General features: G+C 48.2%; 1 protein-coding gene across 1 annotated transcript in view; it reads left to right on the top strand.

The window, feature by feature from the left end:
* NUP88 (nucleoporin 88) overlaps positions 1-19,640 on the top strand; it is a 176,048-nt gene that overhangs the window by 92,472 nt on the left and 63,936 nt on the right. The window contains exon 11 of the mRNA XM_063953674.1: positions 5,930-6,088. Within this exon, the coding sequence (XP_063809744.1) occupies positions 5,930-6,088 (159 nt within the window). The remainder of the gene's footprint in view (positions 1-5,929; positions 6,089-19,640) is intronic.

Here is a 19,640-nt window from a genome sequence, read left to right as displayed (position 1 = left end):
AGTAGCGTTCAGCGCCATTTTCCTGCCTGCACAGCGCTGATCAGGAGAAAGAAGGTCCCTCCACAGCAACTCCAGCTATCTCTCACGGTACCAGGGAGTTGTAGAAGGGGGGGGGGGGGGCTGCAATACGACTGCGTATCCTATTAAGGTGCACAGTCAGCGCTGACAGGGGGTCTCCCTTTGGTTACAAGCGCTGTGTGTGGGTTGGCTCCAATCTCTGTGTCTCTCTTGCCATTCGTGGGGGTGAAACTCTCTCTGCCCTCCCGTGTGTGTGTGTGGTGTTTTGTGTGGTCTCCTTTAGCTATGTCCAGGGACACAGTGTCATATGCTGTGGAGGATATGTCCTCCCAGGATGATCCCATTCCATGTAATCAGGATAGCACTGGTTTAACACAGATTCCAGCAAGGGAACCTGAGTGGTTTTCCTCTATCAAATCTTGGATTTCTCAGATTTCAGATAGGGTTGCAAGTAATGAATCTGCAACCCAGGTATTACAGAACTCTATGGCAGTATGGCCCGATTTTGATACCTCAGGACGCTCCACTATATACCCCCACAAACGTGCGCTTGTTCATGTCATGCAAGATGACACTGATACCGATTCTGATACCACAGATGGTACTGGGGATGTGTTGCGGGGATCTGCCTCTCTTGCAAAGGGGGGTGCAATTGATGGAGGCTATCAGGGATGTATTGAATATTAATGATACAACACCTGAGCAGGTTGAGGAGGCTTTTTTCACTGAAGATAAGAAAGCCTCGCTAACCTTCCCTGCGTCAAAGGAATTAAATGCTATATTTGAGAAAGCATGGGAAAACCCTGAGAAATAATTCCAGATCCCTAAAAGGGTCCAGGTGGCGTTTCCTTCCCCTGAGGAGGATAGGAAAAAATGGGAAAGCCCGCCAATTGTTGACGCATCTGTGTCCAGACTCTCAAAGGTGGTTTTACCTGTTCCGGAATCTACCGCCTTAAAGGAGTCGGCTGATCAAAAAATGTATAATTCACTTAAATCAATGTACACCGCTTCGGGGGCTATATTACATCCCACTATTGCTAGTGCATGGATTGCAAAAGCCATAGTAAAATGGTCAGGCACCTTACTTGAGGATTTGGATACAATGATGTTGAATTGTTTTTGAGTAACATTCACGATTCAGCAGGTTTTATGGTAGAATCCATGAAAGACCTGGGTTCCATGGCTGCGGGGATCTCTTCCATGTCTGTTTCAGCTCGTCGGGGACTGTGGCTGCGCCAGTGGTCGGCCGACGCGGAATCCAGGAAAAGCGTGGAGTCCCTTCCCTACACAGGTCAGGCTCTCTTTGGGAAAGCTTTGGATGCGTGGATATCCACGGCTACAGCGGTTAAGTCTCCTTTCCTTCCCTCAGCTGCACCTGCTCCGAAGAAATCCTTCTCCATCAGCATCACAGTCCTTTCGGTCTAGCAAGCCTATTAAGGCCAAACCGTCCAATACCTTCTTTAGGGGAGGTCGAGCTAAATCTAAGAAACCTGCTGCGGCAGGTTCCGTGGAAACTAAGCCTGCTTCCAGTACGCCGCAGTCCTCTGCATGATGGTGTACCGCGTGGCCTGGAGGTGGGGCCAGTGGGAGCGAGGCACAGACGGTTCAGTCACGTCTGGGTATCGTCTGGCCTGGATCCCTGGGTGATAGATATTGTGTCCCAGGGATACAGGTTGGAATTTCAAAATCTCCCTCGCCAATTTTTCAAATCAGGCTTGCCAGTTCTGCTGGCGGACAGGACTGTCCTACAAGCAGTGGTCCAGAAGTTGGTGGAGGCACAGGTCATTGTACCAGTACCTCCTCATTTGCAAGCCACGGGTTACTATTCAAACCTTTTCATGGTACCGAAACCGGATGGATCGGTCAGGCCCATTCTGAACCTAAAATCACTGAACCCTTTTCTGAAGGAGTTCAAGTTTAAAATGGAGTCTCTCTGGGCGGTGATATCAGGTCTGGAAGAGGGGGAATTCCTAGCATCCCTGGATATCAAGGATGCATACCTCCACATTCCGATTTGGCTACCGCATCAGACTTATCTCCGTTTTGCATTACTGGACTGTCATTCCCAGTTCCAGGCCCTGCCTTCGGCCTCTCTTCAGCACCAAGGTGAATGGTGGAGATGATGGTTCTACTCCGAAAACGGGGTAAACATCATTCCGTGTCTGGACGATGTACTGATAAAGGCATCGTCCAAGGAGGAGCTGTTGCATTCCATTGTACTCACAACCCGCCTACTCAGTCCACGGTTGGATTCTGAACCTTCCAAAATCTCATTTGGAACCAACCCGGAGGTTGTCTTTTCTGGGGATGATCCTCAACACGGAAGTGCAGAGGGTGTTTCTTCCACATGAAACTAGGTTGGTGATGCAAACAATGGTCCGGGATGTCCTGAAGCCAGCCCGGGTGTCTGTTCATCAATGCATTCGCCTTTTGGGGAAGATGGTGGCCTCTTACGAGGCTCTACAGTACGGGAGGTTCCATGCTCGAGCCTTCCAACTGGATCTCCTCGACGGGTGGTCAGGATCTCATCTACACATGCATCAGAGAATTTGTCTGTCGCCAAAGGCCAGGATTTCACTCCTCTGGTGGCTCCAATTGCCTCACCTTCTGGAGGGCCGCATGTTCAGGATTCAGGACTGGGTCCTTCTAACCACGGGTGCAAGCCTCCGGTGCTGGGGCGCAGTCACTCAAGCGGAAACCGTCCAAGGAAGGTGGTCAAGTATGAAAGCTGGCCTGCCGATCAACATCCTGGAACTAAGAGCCGTCTATAACGGTCTTCTTCAGGCGGCCCATCTTCTAAGAAATCAGGCCATTCAAGTACAGTCGGACAATGTAACGACTGGCTTACATAAACAACAGGGCGGGACAAAGAGCAGAGCTGTGATGTCAGAGGTGACAAGAATCATCCTCTGGGCAGAAAAACACGTGTTGGCGCTCTATGCAATCTTCCTTCCGGGAGTGGACAACTGGGAAGCAGACTTCCTCCGTAGACACGATCTCCATCTGGGGGAGTGGGGTCTCCATCCGGAGGTGTTCAAGGAAATAACAGACCTTTGGGGGTTACCCCAAATAGACATGATGGCCTTTCGTCTCAACAAGAAGCTTTGGCGATATTGTTCCAGGTCAAGGGACCCACAAGCAGTGGACGCCCTGGTGTCTCCGTGGGTGTTCCGGTCGGTGTACGTGTTTCCACCACTCCCACTCATTCCAAGAGTTCAAGCGATCCTCATTGCTCCAGACTGGCCAAGGCGGGCTTGGTACGCGGACCTTCTGAATCTCTTGCAGGAGGAGCCGAGGCCTGTTCCTCTTCTGGAGGACCTGCTGCAGCAGGGTCCATTCGCCTATCAAGACTTACTGCGACAACGTTTGACTGCATGGAGTTTAAACGCATGATACTAGCTCGGAAGGGCATTCCAAAGAAGGTCATTCCTACCCTGATACAGGCTAGGAAAGGGGTAACGTCTAAACATTACCATCGTATTTGGAAGAAATGTGTCTCTTGGTGTGAGTCCAAGAAGTTTCCTGCGGTGGAGTTTCAACTGGGATGTTTTCTCTTCCTGCAAGCAGGTGTAGATATGGGCCTGAGGTTGGGATCTGTGAAGGTCCAGGTTTCGGCCCTGTCCATTTTCTTCCAGAAGCAATTGGCTGCCCTCCCTGATGTTCAGACCTTTTTGAAGGGAGTTCTGCACATCCAACCTCCCTTTGTGCCGCCTACGGCGCCTTGGGACCTTAACGTGGTGTTGCATTTTCTCCAGTCGAACTGGTTTGAGCCTCTACAGGAGGTTGAGGTCAAATTTCTTACATGGAAGGCTGTGAAACAATGGTAACTCCCAGCGCTGTTACACAAAGGATAGTATAGCAAATGGTCCTGACGAAGCCTGTTACAGGCGAAACGCGTCGATCGCCGAACAACGGATTTGATGCACGCTTCCAAACGCTGACCACCGTTGCTGATTCAAAGTGTCTGCCGGCAGACATCCGCCTTTTTATACATCTATATAAGACCCTTACAGCGGCCCACAGAACACCAGTGAGATTTAGAAATAGCGGTGAGTGACTTTTGGAATTTTTCATATCAACTACTACTGCCTTGCCACTGCTTAAAGATTTTGCTGGAAAGACTGTTACCTTGTATCAAGGATTGGACACACAGAAACATTGTTTCTGGATACAGTACCGCACAGGAGTTCTTATTATTAAGCACCTACGTATTAACTTAGTAGAGACGCACATGCGATTTATTCTACTAAAACAACAAGATTACTTGTGTTTATATGTTTGTCCAGTGTCTTTTATGTATCTATACCGGTATTAGGAACTAATCTATATTGCATATGGTAATACACCCCCTTTATATACGTATCAGATTCTCATGTGCATTGACCCTCTTAGGAACACTTTATTCATACTGATTTTTTATTCATCATACTTTACATATAGTATATTGCCTGCAAATTCATTTTTTCCGTTTGATATTGAAATTAGACATTTATAGACTGTTTTATATTCTTAAGAAATAAAATTTATAACCTTTTTTTATACCATTTGTTATACTGTCCTTTGTGTAACCATTGTTTCATAGATTCGATAGGGCTAGTGGAAGCCCACTTCTCCATAGCTGCTTTTTACACAGAAGGTTATAGCGCAGCCCTCGTCCATATATATTTTTTACATGGAAGGCTGTCACGTTGTTGGCCTTAGCTTCTGCTAGACGTGTGTCAGAATTGGGGGCTTTGTCCTGTAAAAGCCCTTACTTAATATTCCACGAAGATAGAGCTGAGCTCCGGACACGTCAGCAGTTTCTTCCAAAGGTTGTGTCGGCATTTCATATCAACCAACCTATTGTGGTGCCAGTGGCTACTGACTCCTCAATTTCGTCAAAGTCCTTGGATGTTGTGAGGGCTTTGAAAATCTATGTGAAGAGGACTGCTCATCACAGGAAATTGGACTCTTTGTCCTGTACGATCCCAAGAAAATTGATTGTCCTGCTTCAAAGCAGACTATATCTCGCTAGATTAGGTTCACTATCCAGCATGTGTATTCTACGGCAGGAGTGCCGTGTCCAAAATCTGTTAAGGCCCACTCTACTCGTAAGGTGGGGTCTTCCTGGGCGGCTGCCCGGGGTGTCTTGGCGTTACAACTTTGCAGAGCAGCAACTTGGTCTGGGTCGGACACGTTTGCTGAGTTCTACAAGTTCTATACTTTGGCCTCTGATGATCTGACGTTCAGTCAATCAGTTCTGCAGGAGCCTCCGCGCTCTCCCTCCCATTCTGGGAGTTTTGGTACATCCCCATGGTACTAATGTGGACCCCAGCATCCTCTAGGACGTAAGTGAAAATAGGATTTTGATTACCTACCGGTAAATTCTTTTGTCGTAGTCCGTAGAGGATGTTGGGCGCCCACCCAGCGCTTCGTTTTCCTGCAACCGTTATCTGGTTCAGTACAACTTTGTTTAGTTATGTACTGCATTGTTACTTGGTAAGTACTGTTTCAGCAGTTGCTGAGTTTTTTTAAGCTAGTTATCTTGATGTGCCTTGTATGTGTGAGCTGGTATGAATCTCGCCAGTATCTGTGTTAAATCCTTCTCTCAAAGATGTCCGTCTCCTCAGGCACAGTTTCTAGACTGAGTCTGGTAGAAGGGCATAGAGAGAGGAGTCAGACCACACTCTCAAACTCTTAATGTGCCAGTGGCTCCTGGTGGACCCGTCTATACCCCATGATACTAATGTGGACCCCAGCATCCTCTTCGGACTACGAGAAAAGGATTTACGGGTGGTTAACCAAAATCCTAGTATTTTAATCAGTTGTAAATACCCTGTTCGTTTTCTCTTTGCTGTAGGCAGGTATCTATTAAGCTGATGTTTTGGGTTATCTGTATTTTAATACATACCACTGTTGGTTTGTTTTACAGAATGACTATCCGTCCACCATCCCCACCTCTCCTCTGCTCAGAAGCTGCCAGCAGTATTACAGAATCTCTACCACATGTCTTGGCAGATGTGAAAGGACCTTTTGAAAATCATATTAGAGGAATTTTAATGCGGAACTCTGCAAATCCTTTATTGCTAAAGTATGTGCAGCATTTAAATTGTGTTACTGATAAAATGACATAGTTGGTGTTTTTTTACCTAGTTGAGTTACCAAGTGCACCCAATGTTCAAGAAAATAAAAGAAAACCACATAGTGTACCCATTGGATTACATTTATAAAAGTGCCATTTCATTCATCAATTCCTTAAATTATAGAACACCTTGGGTAATTTTACACCGTCACACAGGCAAGGATGCTTGGGTAACGTTGTATTTCAGCCGTCCAGTCCTTCAGTAATTCCAGGTGCTCAGTGAGGGATTTGGTCAAATTTGACATAATATATGTACACTATATATGCAGGGGTTGGGTACAGTACCAGCCTGTGAATTATTCTCATCTTGTGTATCATGGATATAAGCTTTGGACATGAATTTAATGTTTGTCAGTTGTCTTTGTGGTTGTGGATAAAATTCCAAAAGCGTGTTATCTAAATAGTTATATTTCTCTAACATTCCTAAGGGATACTGGGGTCACTTAGTACGATGGGGTCCAAAGGAGCCGGTGCACTTAAAATTTCTTCAACTGGTTGTGTTGGCTCTTCCCCTCTATGCCCCCTCCTACAGCCAGTTTAGAAAAATGTGCCCTCAGTAGAGGATGCACATTCTGGAGCTCAAGAGGATTTTTTTCTTCAGTTTATTTAAAATTTTATTATGTTCGATATACTGTTTGGGTAACCGTATACATGCACCGTGGGAGTTAAGGGGGAATTTACCAGTCTCTTCAGGCGTCACCCCTAACATAAGTCTGAAGGTGAGAAAAAGTGGTAAGTACAAGCCGTGGGCCCCGCTAGGGGAGTCCCCCGGCTCTTGGTGCAGCGTAATCGCAGGGGCGGCATACTGGACCCTCCTTGGGGCGACCTGCTTATAGCCCCTATGTGTACACTGGCGTGGTGAAAACTAACATTCATGTGATGTTTTACACTTATTAGGAGGCTTTACCAATATAAATATCTACATAGCTCTGGTGCCATTACAGGGGGCGGAGCTTCCTCACAGCAGGACCAGCGCCATTTTGGCACCTTCCTCTGCTTACAGCTGCAGCAGCAAGCTCACACAGCTCCTCCAGGCACTCCAGGATACGCAGGAAACTGGTACAGGGGTGTAAATAAGGGGGAGAACCGCTATTGTACACAAATCAAGTGTCCTAAAGAGGGCAAGTAATCCTGTTTCTACTGATATTTATAAACAGCCTGCAGATTTACGGAGTCTGACAGGCTTGAGTGTGCTGTCCCCCTCTCACTCAAGGTCTCCTACTCGCATACAGTAAGGGCAGGCTTGCTATTGTACTGTGTGTGTGTGTGTGTGTGTGTGTGTGTATGTTTACTATAAGCATGGTCAAACACCAATTGTGCAGTGTATGTCTCACCAGATTCTCTCCCTCTTACACTGGTACCCTATCATGTGAACAATGCAGTCAGTCTTCACAAGTTAGTGAGGAGACTGGGGGGGGGGGGGGGGGGAGATCAGCAGCCATCCGGGCTTGGTGCCATAAAAGCTATGATGGCAGATATGTCATCACAACTCACTGCAAATACTCAGAAGACACAATGGCTGCAGCAGGCTGTCGCAGTCCCGGCTGCAGCTGTTGGCAGACCTGGCTGCTAAGGCAGAAGACAAACAACCCCCCATCCCTCCCTAGTTCAGGACCACTTAAACGTGGGCTGCCTGATTTACTCTCCAACTCTGAGGAGGGAGTACAGGAGGAGGGGGAAGAATTAGAACCTAATACAGAGGATTCCACTTCTGCCCAGGGGATTGAGTCCCTCATTTTTGCTATCTCGGATGAATTAAAAATCCGTTTGGAAGACACTGCAGTACCGCACTCGTTTTTCCTAGCACAGAAAAAACTCAGTGTTACTTTCCCTAATTCTCCGGAATTGGATGATATATTTAAGCAAGCCTGTAAAAAATCCTGATAAAAATATCAGATTACAAAAGTTTTTACACACTTCCCAATTTCTCTTACGTCCTAGAGGATGCTGGGGACTCCGTAAGGACCATGGGGTATAGACGGGCTCCGCAGGAGACATGGGCACTATAAAGAACTTTGGAATGGGTGTGCACTGGCTCCTCCCTCTATGCCCCTCCTCCAGACCTCAGTTAGATCCTGTGCCCAGAGGAGACTGGGTGCATTACAGGTGAGCTCTCCTGAGCTTCTCTGAAAAATAATTTTGTTAGGTTTTTTATTTTCATTGAGCACTGCTGGCAACAGGCTCCCTGCATCGTGGGACTGAGGAGAGAGAAGCAGACCTACTTAAATGATAGGCTCTGCTTCTTAGGCTACTGGACACCATTAGCTCCAGAGGGTCGGAACGCAGGTCTCACCCTCGCCGTTCGTCCCGGAGCCGCGCCGCCGTCCTCCTCGCAGAGCCGGAAGATAGAAGCCGGGTGAGTATAAGAAGAAAGAAGACTTCAGATCTTCTCTGAGGTAACGCTGCGCGCCATTGCTCCCACACACAACACACACTGCATGGCACGGATGGGTGCAGGGCGCAGGGGGGGCACCCTGGGCAGCAATAAAAGACCTCTAGGACTGGCTAAAAGGCATATATAAGCTGAGGTGGCAATATATATTAAATCCCCCGCCAGTATTAAACAAATTGAGCCGGACCGAAGCCCGCCGTTGAGGGGGCGGAGCTTGATCCCGCAGCACTAACCAGCGCCATTTTTCTCCACAGCACATGCAGAGAAACTGGCTCCCCAGACTCTCCCCTGCTGAACACGGTGACACAGGGCAAAAAAGAGGGGGGGCACTTGTAAGGCGCAGTGAGTGTATAGGTATATACAGATAATCATAAAAGCGATGTTATCTGGGAATTTTGTTCCAGTGTCAGTTGGCGCTGGGTGTGTGCTGGCTTACTCTCTCTGTCTCTCCAAAGGGCCTTATTGGGGAACTGTCTCCATATAAATATATCCGTGTGTGTGTAGGGGTGTCGGTACACGTGTGTCGGCATGTCTGAAGCGGAAGGCTCATCTAAGGAGGAGGTGGAGCAGATGATTGTGGTGTCTCTGTCGGCAATGCCGACTCCTGATTGGTTGGACATGTGGAATGTTTTAAATGCAAATGTGACTTTGTTACATAAGAGATTAGACAAAGCAGAGTCCAAGGATAATACAGGGAGTCAATCAATGGCTTTGACGGTGTCACAGGGCCCCTCAGGGTCTCAAAAACGTCCCCTATCCCAAATAGCAGACACTGATACCGACACGGATTCTGATTCCAGTGTCGACTACGATGATACGAGGTTACACCCAAGGGTGGCCCAAAGCATTCATTATATGATTATTGCAATAAAAGATGTTTTGCATATCACAGATGACCCCTCTGCCCCTGACTCGAGGGTACACATGTTTAAGGAAAAGAAACCCGAGGTAACCTTTCCCCCATCTCATGAGCTGAATGCGTTATTTGAAAAGGCTTGGGAATCTCCAGACAAGAAACTGCAGATTCCCAAAAGAATTCTTATGGCGTATCCTTTCTCTGCACAGGACAGGGTACGGTGGGAGTCCTCGCCCAGGGTGGACAAGGCTTTAACGCGCTTATCCAAGAAGGGTGGCGCTACCGTCTCCAGACACGGCAGCCCTCAAGGATCCTGCTGGTCGCAGACAGGAATTGACTTTAAAACCATTATATACACATACAGGGGCTTTACTCAGGCCGGCGATAGCATCGGCGTGGGTTTGTAGCGCTGTAGCAGCTTGGACAGATACCTTGTCCGCTGATTTTGATACCCTAGATAGGGATACCATTTTATTGACCTTAGGTCACATTAAAGACGCAGTCTTATATATGAGAGACGTTGGGCTGCTAGGTTCGAGAGCCAACGCCATGGCCATTTCTGCTATGCGAGCGCTGTGGACCCGCCAATGGACGGGTGATGCCGATTCAAAAAAGGCATATGGAAGTTTTGCCTTACAAGGGTGAAGTTTTATTTGGGGAAGGTCTCACCGACCTGGTTTCCACAGCTACCGTGGGTAAATCTACCTATTTGCCTTATGTTCCCCCACAGCAAAAGAAGAAGTCCTCCCCGGCTTCTACTAAATCCACCGCATGACGCTGCTGCTCCACTGAGGGAATCCGCGCCGGTGGGGGCACGTCTTCGACTTTTCAGCCACGTTTGGGTTCAGTCGGACGTGGATCCTTGGGTGATAAAAATTATATCCCAAGGCTACAAGCTGGAATTCGAAGACGTGCCTCCTCGCCGATTCTTCAAATCTGCTTTACCAGCTTCTCCCCCAGAGAGGGAAATAGTTTTAGCTGCAATTCAAAAGCTGTGTCAACAGCAAGTTATTATCAGGGTTCCCCTAAATCAACAGGGAAAGGGGTACTATTCAACCCTGTTTGTGGTCCCGAAACCGGATGGCTTGGTCAGACCCATTCTAAACTTAAAATCCCTAAACCTGTACTTAAGAAGCTTCAAGTTCAAGATGGAATCGCTCAGGGCGGTTATCTCAAGCCTGGAAGGGGGGGATTTTATGGTGTCACTAGACATAAAGGATGCATACCTTCACGTCCCCATATATCCTCCTCATCAGGCATACCTGAGATTCGCTGTACAGGACTGTCATTACCAGTTTCAGACGTTGCCGTTTGGGCTTTCCACGGGCCCGAGGGTTTTCACCAAGGTAATGGCGGAAATGATGGTGCTCCTGCGCAGGCAAGGAGTCACAATTATCCCGTACTTGGACGATCTCCTGATAAAAGCGAGATCAAAGGAACAATTGCAGAAAAGCGTGTCGCTCTCCCTGAGAGTGCTGCAACAACATGGCTGGATTCTAAATCTACCAAAGTCACAGTTGGTTCCTACGACTCGGCTGTCGTTCTTAGGCATGATTCTGGACACAGAACAAAAGAGGGTTTTCTCTTACGTCCTAGAGGATGCTGGGGACTCCCAAAAGGACCATGGGATATAGACGGATCCACAGGAGCTTGGGCACACTATAAAGACTTAAACTGGGTGTGAACTGGCTCCTCCCTCTATGCCCCTCCTCCAGACCTCAGTTAGACTTTGTGCCCAGGAGTGATGGGACACACACTAGGGGAGCTCTACTGAGTTTCTCTAAAAGACTTTGTTAGGTTTTTTATTTTCAGGGAGACCTGCTGGCAACAGGCTCCCTGCATCGTGGGACTGAGGGGAGAGAAGTCAGACCTACTTCTTCTTAGTTCAAGGGCTCTGCTTCTCGGCTACTGGACACCATTAGCTCCAGAGGGTTCGATCACTTGGTGCGCCTAGCTGCTTGTTCCCGGAGCCACGCCGTCACCCCCTCACAGAAGCCAGAAGAAAGAAGCTGGGTGAGTATTGGAAGAAAAGAAGACTTCAGACGGCAGAAGACTTCAGTAACGGAGGTACAGCGGTCGCGCTGCGCTCCATGCTCCCACACACCAACGGCACTCACAGGGTGCAGGGCGCCCTGGGCAGCAGGTTACTGTTTGTCTTCATAAGGCTGGCAGTGAAAGCAAATTCGGTGTCTCAACCCCCGCCGGCATGTTACAGCGCGCTGCGCGCCATTGATCCCCCGCCACCGGCTTACACAGGTACAGGGCGCTGGGGGGGGGGGGAGCGCTCTGGACGGCAAGTTACAGGTTTTTTTTTTTTAGAGGCTGTACTGTCTTGCATTGGCGGTGCCGGGGCTCAGTGTCCCAGACCCTGCCAGAATGTTAGAGCGCACTGCGCGCCTTTCTCCAGCGCCGCCGGCTTCTCTGGGTGCGGGGCGCTGGGGGAGGGGAGCGCCCTGGTCAGCGATCGCTCTAGACTGTTCACTGCTCGGAAGGGTGCAGGCGATGGTCCCCAGACGCCGCGGCCGATGCACCCGCCATTTGGCGGCTGCGGGCGCGCTGCGCGGAGACGTTCCCATACGGTGACAGTTTGCTGGGGTGCAGGGCGCACGGGGGGGGGCGCCCTGAGCAGCATTACTTTCCGATGGTGTATAGTGTCTTAGCACTATATGCGGTGCCCGACTTATAGGTTTATAGTGTAGTGGAGCTATAGCGCGCCGAGGGAGGCGGGGCTTAGCCCTCACACATACATGGTCAGCGCCATTTTCCCTCTGTCCCCGCCGAGAAGTACGTAAGGTACAAACAAGGGGAGAGGGGGGGGGGGGCACAGTGTTTAGTGTTATGTTAAACATGCATAACCTTAGCTGAGTTAGGAATGAGCATCAGGTCATTCTTGTATGTATTTTCTGTGTGCTCCCTGTCAGATGTACCCTTTATAGTACACTTGGGTCGAAAGGTGTGAGTGTTTTAAACATCTATGGGGTTCACTATCGGCATCGTCGACGCACGTGGGTACTTGCTACAACATAAGCAGTGAACATTATGTGGGAGGCACAATATTATGTGAGTGACCCTGTCTGCACCAACTGTTGTCACCGGGGGTAAATGGGCATGCTGTATCTGACTTATACTTGTGTATATACAGTTGTATGTTACTTCCCTCGGACCGCTTGGGGTCGCAAGACGGTACTTTTGCCTGGTAACTAATCCCTGCTGTCGACGAATACTGGGATTTTCTGTCGACTGTAATGTTTCCTGGTAGATCCACAACTGGGGCTTTTCAGTGCATGGTCATACACGGTCAGAACACATTAATATCACGGGGGTCCAGAAAGCTCGGGACAATCCGTTTATATGTTATATATATATATATATATATATATATATATATATATATATATATATATATATATATATATATATATATAATATAATATATATATTTAGGATACGTGGCTATGTGTCTTGCAGTATGTATATTCGTATTATGATTTATGATGTATACTGGGGTAATAGTATTCCTTCTCATGTGCTGGTCGCTCTGTTGATAAAGCTCTAGGTCGGCTGTGACTCACGCCCTTTCCAGAAGTCCGAAGGGTTATTCTGTTTCCGCCACGGATGGAATATTGTGAAGTCAACGACTGGTCGACACGGGGCCCTGTCTCAAAGGATCGTATACAGGAAAGCTAAGTGATATGATTAATTTTGCTATGCTGCGGGCTGTTTGCCTTATAGGCACATGAGCGAGTGTTTGTGTTCAGTAAGTCATAAAATAGATTTACTCTAAGGAGAGAGGGGAGGTTCCTTATGTTGGATCTTCTCTATAAATTTGCGGCAGGCTGCCATACGTATACGGGTAGTGTGGCCGGGGGACTGCTGAGGCTGACTCCGAGAGTTACTGGAGGTTTTCCCTGGGACGGTGTACCACTGTTTGGGGTAATGCCTGAGTTCAGCCAATCTCGGTGGATATTCCTGGTGAGTTTAACTTCGGGAATTGGATTCCCTGGCAACAGTTGGTGACGCATTCCTTTTAGGGATGCAGTCATTTCAATCGGTTAAATACTGTTTTTTTGTTTTTCTCTTTCTTTACAACCTGTGAAGGGTGAAAAGGTAAGAGTTCTGCAGCCTGGTTAGGTTCGCAGAAGAGGATGCCGGTTCTATTTCTACACCACAGGTCGCAGAGTATATAGGGCGGGTTCCCGCTCCGGTGAGGACTCCGTTACTACTTTCAGTTAGTCCGGGAATAGATTAGGACAGGTGAGTTACGGATAGAATCCAAATGGCCATTCTGGAGTTACAGATGGTTCCCCTCACTGATTTTCTAATGAATATTGCCGTTTCCCCTCTGGAAGGGGACATAGTACGCGACGCCATACCAAGGGGGCGTCAGTTGCAGGGCCTTGTCCTCCTTTCCCGGTTATATAAAAAAACAAAAAAACAAAAACAATAGTAAGAGCCATTGTTATTCTGTACTGAGATGTTCGCCTGGTTAGGGCGAGAAACAAGTGGTGTAAATTGTTGTTTCTATCTGACTGTTCTTCAACACAGGGAAGGGCTGTTGTTCCCACAGGCGCAGATGTCAGGAGTGGTATCAGGGTAGATACTGCATGGTTGAGGTTCTGTGTTTCCTGTGGTAAAGAAGGTCAAAGGCCAGAGTGGTTGTCCTGGGACCTGTTGGGAATGAGATCCGGGTCTCACCAGCACATGCACCGGAATGTAGTTCTAATGGCCAGGATATCACTTCTGGGGTGTCTGTTCAGCTCTCACCTCTTAGAGGGTTGAAGGTTCGGGATCCAGGAGTTGATCCTAGTGTCCGTGTGTGCAGATCTCCGAGGATGGGGAGCAGTCCTTACATGGGAAGTATTTCCAGAGGAACAGGTCAAGCTGCGAAGCTGGTCTAAAATAAGCTTTCTTGAATTAAGAGTAGTTTTCTTCGTGATCTGCCGTGTTAATTCTGTCAGAGGACTTGACGACAGGGACGTCAGTAAGTCGCTAGGGCGGAACAAGGGCCATAGCGACATTGGCAGAAGCTGACATAGTTTTCCGCTGAGTGGAAAGGCTGGTAAGCGTTATATTAGCAGTCATCGTTATGAATGTAAACGAAGGAGAAATAGATTTCTTCTGCAGACGCGCTCTCCATCCGGGAGAAAGACTATCGTCATTGAGAGGTTTTACAGAAGTGACAAGTTTTTGAGGAGTCTCTCAATTGGGTACGTTGGCGTCTCGTTTCAACAAGAGACCTCAGGAATAGAATTCCAGGTTAAGCATCGCTCAAGCTATGGTAGTGGACGACTTCGTGACACCTTGGGTGTTTTCGGTCGATAGATGTATCACATCTGCTTTCACTCTGCTGAAGGGGATAAACGTAGGAAGGACAGAGGTACCGGCGATCTTCATTGTTCAGGTCTAGCCAACAAGGGCTCTGTATCCAGTTCTTTAAGATTTGTTCATATAAGATCCAGGGCCTCTTCCTCTATGGGAAGAACTGTTATAACAACGTCTGGGCGTGTATCAGGACTTGCCGCGGCTGCGTTTGACGGCGTGGCGGTTGAACACCATATTCTAATCCGATTGGGTATTCCAGTGAGATCATTTCCACACTTGTTCAGGCTAAAAGAGAAGTGACGGCGAAGCTTTAACACCGTGTTTGGCGTGAATATGTGTCTTGGTATAAGTCTAAGAAGCTTACTCCGGCAGACTTTCAGCTGAGTCGTTCTTCTCCGTTCTTTGCAAGCAGGTGTGGAGGCAGGCCTATAGTTAGGCTCCGTTTCAGGGCAGTTTTGGCCTTGTAAATTTTATTTAAAAAAAAATAAAAAAATTTGACCACCTTTCCGGTAGTTAAGACTTTCGTGAAAGGAGTACTGCACATCCAACCTCCATTTGTGCCCCATTGGCACAGTGGGCTCTTGACGTGGTGTTGCGTTTCTTGTGTCTCACTGATTGGAACCTTTATACAATGTTGTGTTTAAATTTCTCTCTTGGAGAGTGGTCATGCTTTTGCTTTTTGGTGGACCGCAAGGCGGTTGTTGGAAGTAGCGGCTTTGTCTCACATGAGCCCTGTTTGATTTTCCAAGTGGATAGAATTGAGAACTCGGATAGTAGTTCTGCCGAAAATGGTTTTCTGGGTTTATCAAAAACCTGCCTTTTTCGATGCCTGTGGTAACTTCAGCATTGGCTGATTTAATCTCTCTCGATGTTGTCAGGGCTGTGAAGCTTTATGTCGCCAATTGGGCTCAGTTTGGGGAAACAGAGGCTCTGTTTGTCCGGTACGCTCCTAGCGTACTTGGGGCGCCTGAGTGTCTGCAGTCTGTTACACGCTGGATCTGTGATACGATTCGGCGTGCTAGCTCTACGGCTGGGTTGCAGTTACCGAAGTCGGGGCAGGCCCATTCTACTAGGAAGATGGGTTATTTTTGCGCGGATGTCCGAGCTGTCTCGGCGGGGGTAACTTTTCCGTGCAGTTACTTGGTCGGGTTTCAAACACCTTTGTTACGCTCTACCAGTTTGATACCCTGGATAATGGGGACCTCTTGTTTGCTCAATCGGTGCTGCAGAGTCGTTCGCACTCTCCCGCCCGTTCTGGAGCTTTGGTATAGACCCCTTGGTCCTTTTGGAGACCCCAGCATCCTCTAGGACGTAAGAGAAAATAGGATTTTAGCACCTACCGGTAAATCCTTTTCTCCTAGTCTGTAGAGGATGCTGGGCGCCCGTCCCAGTGTGTACTGTGTCTGCAGTTATTGATGTTGCTGGCACTTTGTGGTATTGCTTATCTGTCAGCCTATTGCTGACGTTGTTCTTGCCTTGGCATGTGGTTTCTTATTATTGGTTGGGTTGACACACAGATTGTGTTACATATTCTCTCAGCATATGGCTGTCTGTTTTTCATACTGTGGGCTGGTATTCTATTGAAGGCCATGTCTTGCGGTATGTTTGTGGTGTGAGCTGGTATAATACTCACTGTGTTTAAATTATAAATTCTTTCCTTGAAATGTCCATCTCTCCTGGGCACAGTTTTCTAACTGAGGTCTGGAGGAGGGGCATAGAGGGAGGAGCCAGTTCACACCCAGTTTAAGTCTTTATAGTGTGCCCAAGCTCCTGAGGATCCGTCTATACCTCATGGTCCTTTTGGAGTCCCCAGCATCCTCTACGGACTAGGAGAAAAGGATTTACCGGTAGGTACTAAAATCCTATTTTTCTCCCGATGGAAAAAGCCCAGGAACTCCAGAACATGGTCGGAGACCTGTTAAAACCGACGAGAGTGTCAGTACATCAATGCACTCGAGTACTGGGGAAAATGGTGTCGACCTACGAGGCCATCCCCTTTCATGCGAGGACTTTTCAGTCGGACCTTCTGGACAAGTGGTGCGGGTCCCATCTTCAAATACATCAGAATATAACCCTGTCCCCCAGGGCCAGGGTGTCTCTCCTGTGGTGGCTGCAGAGTGCTCACCTTCTAGAGGGTCGCAGGTTTGGCATTCAAGACTGGGTTCTGGTGACCACGGACGCGAGCCTCCGAGGATGGGGAGCAGTCACACAGGGAAGGAATTTTCAGGAACTATTGTCAAGCCAAGAGGCTTGACTACACATCAACATACTGGAATTAAGGGCCATATACAACGGCCTTCGACAAGCGGAAAATCTTCTTCGCGACCTACCGGTTCTGATTCAATCAGACAACGTCACAGCTGTGGCGCATGTAAACTGCCAAGGCAGGACAAGGAGCAGAGTGGCAATGGCGGAAGCCACCAGGATTCTGCGCTGGGCAGAAAATCACGTAAGCGCTCTTTCAGCGGTATTCATTCCGGGAGTGGACAACTGGGAAGCAGACTTCCTCAGCAGACACGATCTCCGTCCAGGAGAGTGGGGACTTCATCAAGAAGTTTTTGCAGAGATAACAAGTCTTTGGGCGTCACGCCTCAACAAGAAGCTTCGGAGGTATTGTGCCAGGTCACTGGACCCTCAGGCAGTAGCAGTGGACGCCCTAGTGACACCGTGGGTGTTTCAGTCGGTCTATGTGTTCCCTCCTCTTCCACTCATCTCAAAAATACTGAGAATCATAAGACGAAAAAGAGTGCAAACAACTCATTGTTCCAGATTGGCCTCGCAGGGCCTGGTATTCAGAGCTTCAGGAAATGCTCACAGAGGATCCGTGGCCTCTTCCTCTCAGAGAGGACCTGTTGCAACAGGGGCCCTGTCTGTTCCAAGACTTACCGCGGTTGCATTTGACGGCATGGCGGTTGAACGCCGAATCCTAGCTGGTAAAGGCATTCCAGAAGAAGTCATCCCTACTCTGATAAGGGCTAGGAAGGAGGTGACGGCGAAGCATTATCACCGTATCTGGAGAAAGTATGTATCTTGGTGTGAAGCCAAGAATGCTCCTGCGGAAGATTTCCATCTGGGACGTTTTCTCCACTTTCTACAGACAGGAGTGGATATGGGCCTAAAATTAGGCTCCATTAAGGTACAGATTTTGGCCCTATCGATTTTCTTTCAGAAGGAATTGGCTTCTCTCCCAGAAGTCCAGACTTTTGTAAAGGGAGTGCTGCACATCCAGCCTCCTTTTGTGCTTCCAGTGGCACCATGGGACCTTAACGTGGTGTTACAGTTCCTGAAATCTCACTGGTTTAAGCCTCTTCAAACGGTGGAATTAGAATTTCTCACTTGGAAGGTGGTCATGTTGTTGGCCTTGGTATCTGCAAGGCGGGTGTCTGAATTTTCCATGTGGCTAGAGAATTGCGGACTCGTCCTCAATTTTTGCCTAAGGTGGTTTCATCGTTTCATATGAATGGTTGATTCATATGAAACGATGAAACCACCTTAGGTAAAAATTGAGGACGAGTGGCTACAGGGGTCTTGGAGGATTCCGAGTCCCTTGATGTAGTCAGGGCTTTCAAAATTTATGGACGGCTTGGGTTAGGAAAACAGAGGCTCTGTTTGTCCTGTATGCAGCCAACAAGGTTGGCGCTCCTGCTTCTAAGCAGACTATTGCTCGCTGGATCTGTAACACTATTCAGCAGGCTTATTCTACGGCTGGATTGCCGTTACCAAATTTGGTTAAGGCCCATTCCACGAGGAAGGTGGGCTCTTCTTGGGCGGCTGCCCGAGGCATCTCGGCATTACAGCTTTGCCGAGCGGCGACTTGGTCAGGGTCAAACACTTTTGCAAAGTTCTACAAGTTTGATACAGTGGCTGATGAGGACCTACTGTTTGCTCAATCGGTGCTGCAGAGTCATCCGCACTCTCCCGCCCGGTCTGGAGCTTTGGAATAATCCCCATGGTCATAACGGAGTCCCCAGCATCCTCTAGGACGTAAGAGAAAATAAGATTTTAAACCTACCGGTAAATCTTTTTCTCCTAGTTCGTAGAGGATGCTGGGCGCCCGTCCCAGTGCGGACTATCTTCTGCAAGACTTGTATATAGTTTGCTTACATAAGGGTTATGTTACAGTTTTGATCAGTCTCGGGCTGATGCTGTTTTGTTTTATACTGTTAACTGGTTCGTATATTCCAAGTTATACGGTGTGGATGGTGTGGGCTGGTATGAATCTTGCCCTTAGATTAACAAAAATCCTTTCCTCGTACTGTCCGTCTCCTATGGGCACAGTTTCTCGAACTGAGGTCTGGAGGAGGGGCATAGAGGGAGGAGCCAGTGCACACCCATTCTAAAGTTCTTTATAGTGCCCATGTCTACTGCGGAGCCAGTCTATACCCCATGGTCCTTACGGAGTCCCCAGCATCCTCTACGGACTAGGAGAAAAAGATTTACCGGTAGGTTTAAAATCGTATTTTTTTTCCTACCTTCTAGTGTAAATGGGAAAGAACACCCAGCCGTAGACGTATCCGTCTCCGGCCTCTCAATAAAGGTGGTACTACCAGCTCCTGGCTCATTTACACTAAAGTATCCTGGGGATAGGAAGATAGAGTCTACACTAAAGTCTGTTTACACAGCGGCTGGCGTATCACAAAGACCTATGCTTGTGGGTTGTTGGATGACACACGCCATTTATACATGGGCGACTCAACTTCAAGAGGGCATTGCGGGGGATATGCCCCTGGTCACTACGGTGACCCTCTTCAAACACATTTAAAGACACTGCAAGCATCCTGTGTGACTCACTCAAGGGAATTAGCGCTATTAATGCTAGGACTACTGCCATGGCATTGTTGGCGCGCAGAGCTTTGTGGCTGCTTCAGTAGATAGCGGACGCAGATTCCAAGCGCAGTGTGGAGTCTTTTCTCAGGGGAGTGGCTATTCAG

Source organism: Pseudophryne corroboree, chromosome 2 (assembly GCF_028390025.1).
Source record: "Pseudophryne corroboree isolate aPseCor3 chromosome 2, aPseCor3.hap2, whole genome shotgun sequence".
NCBI lineage: Eukaryota > Metazoa > Chordata > Amphibia > Anura > Myobatrachidae > Pseudophryne > Pseudophryne corroboree.
This window is presented reverse-complemented; position numbering and strand designations above follow the sequence as displayed.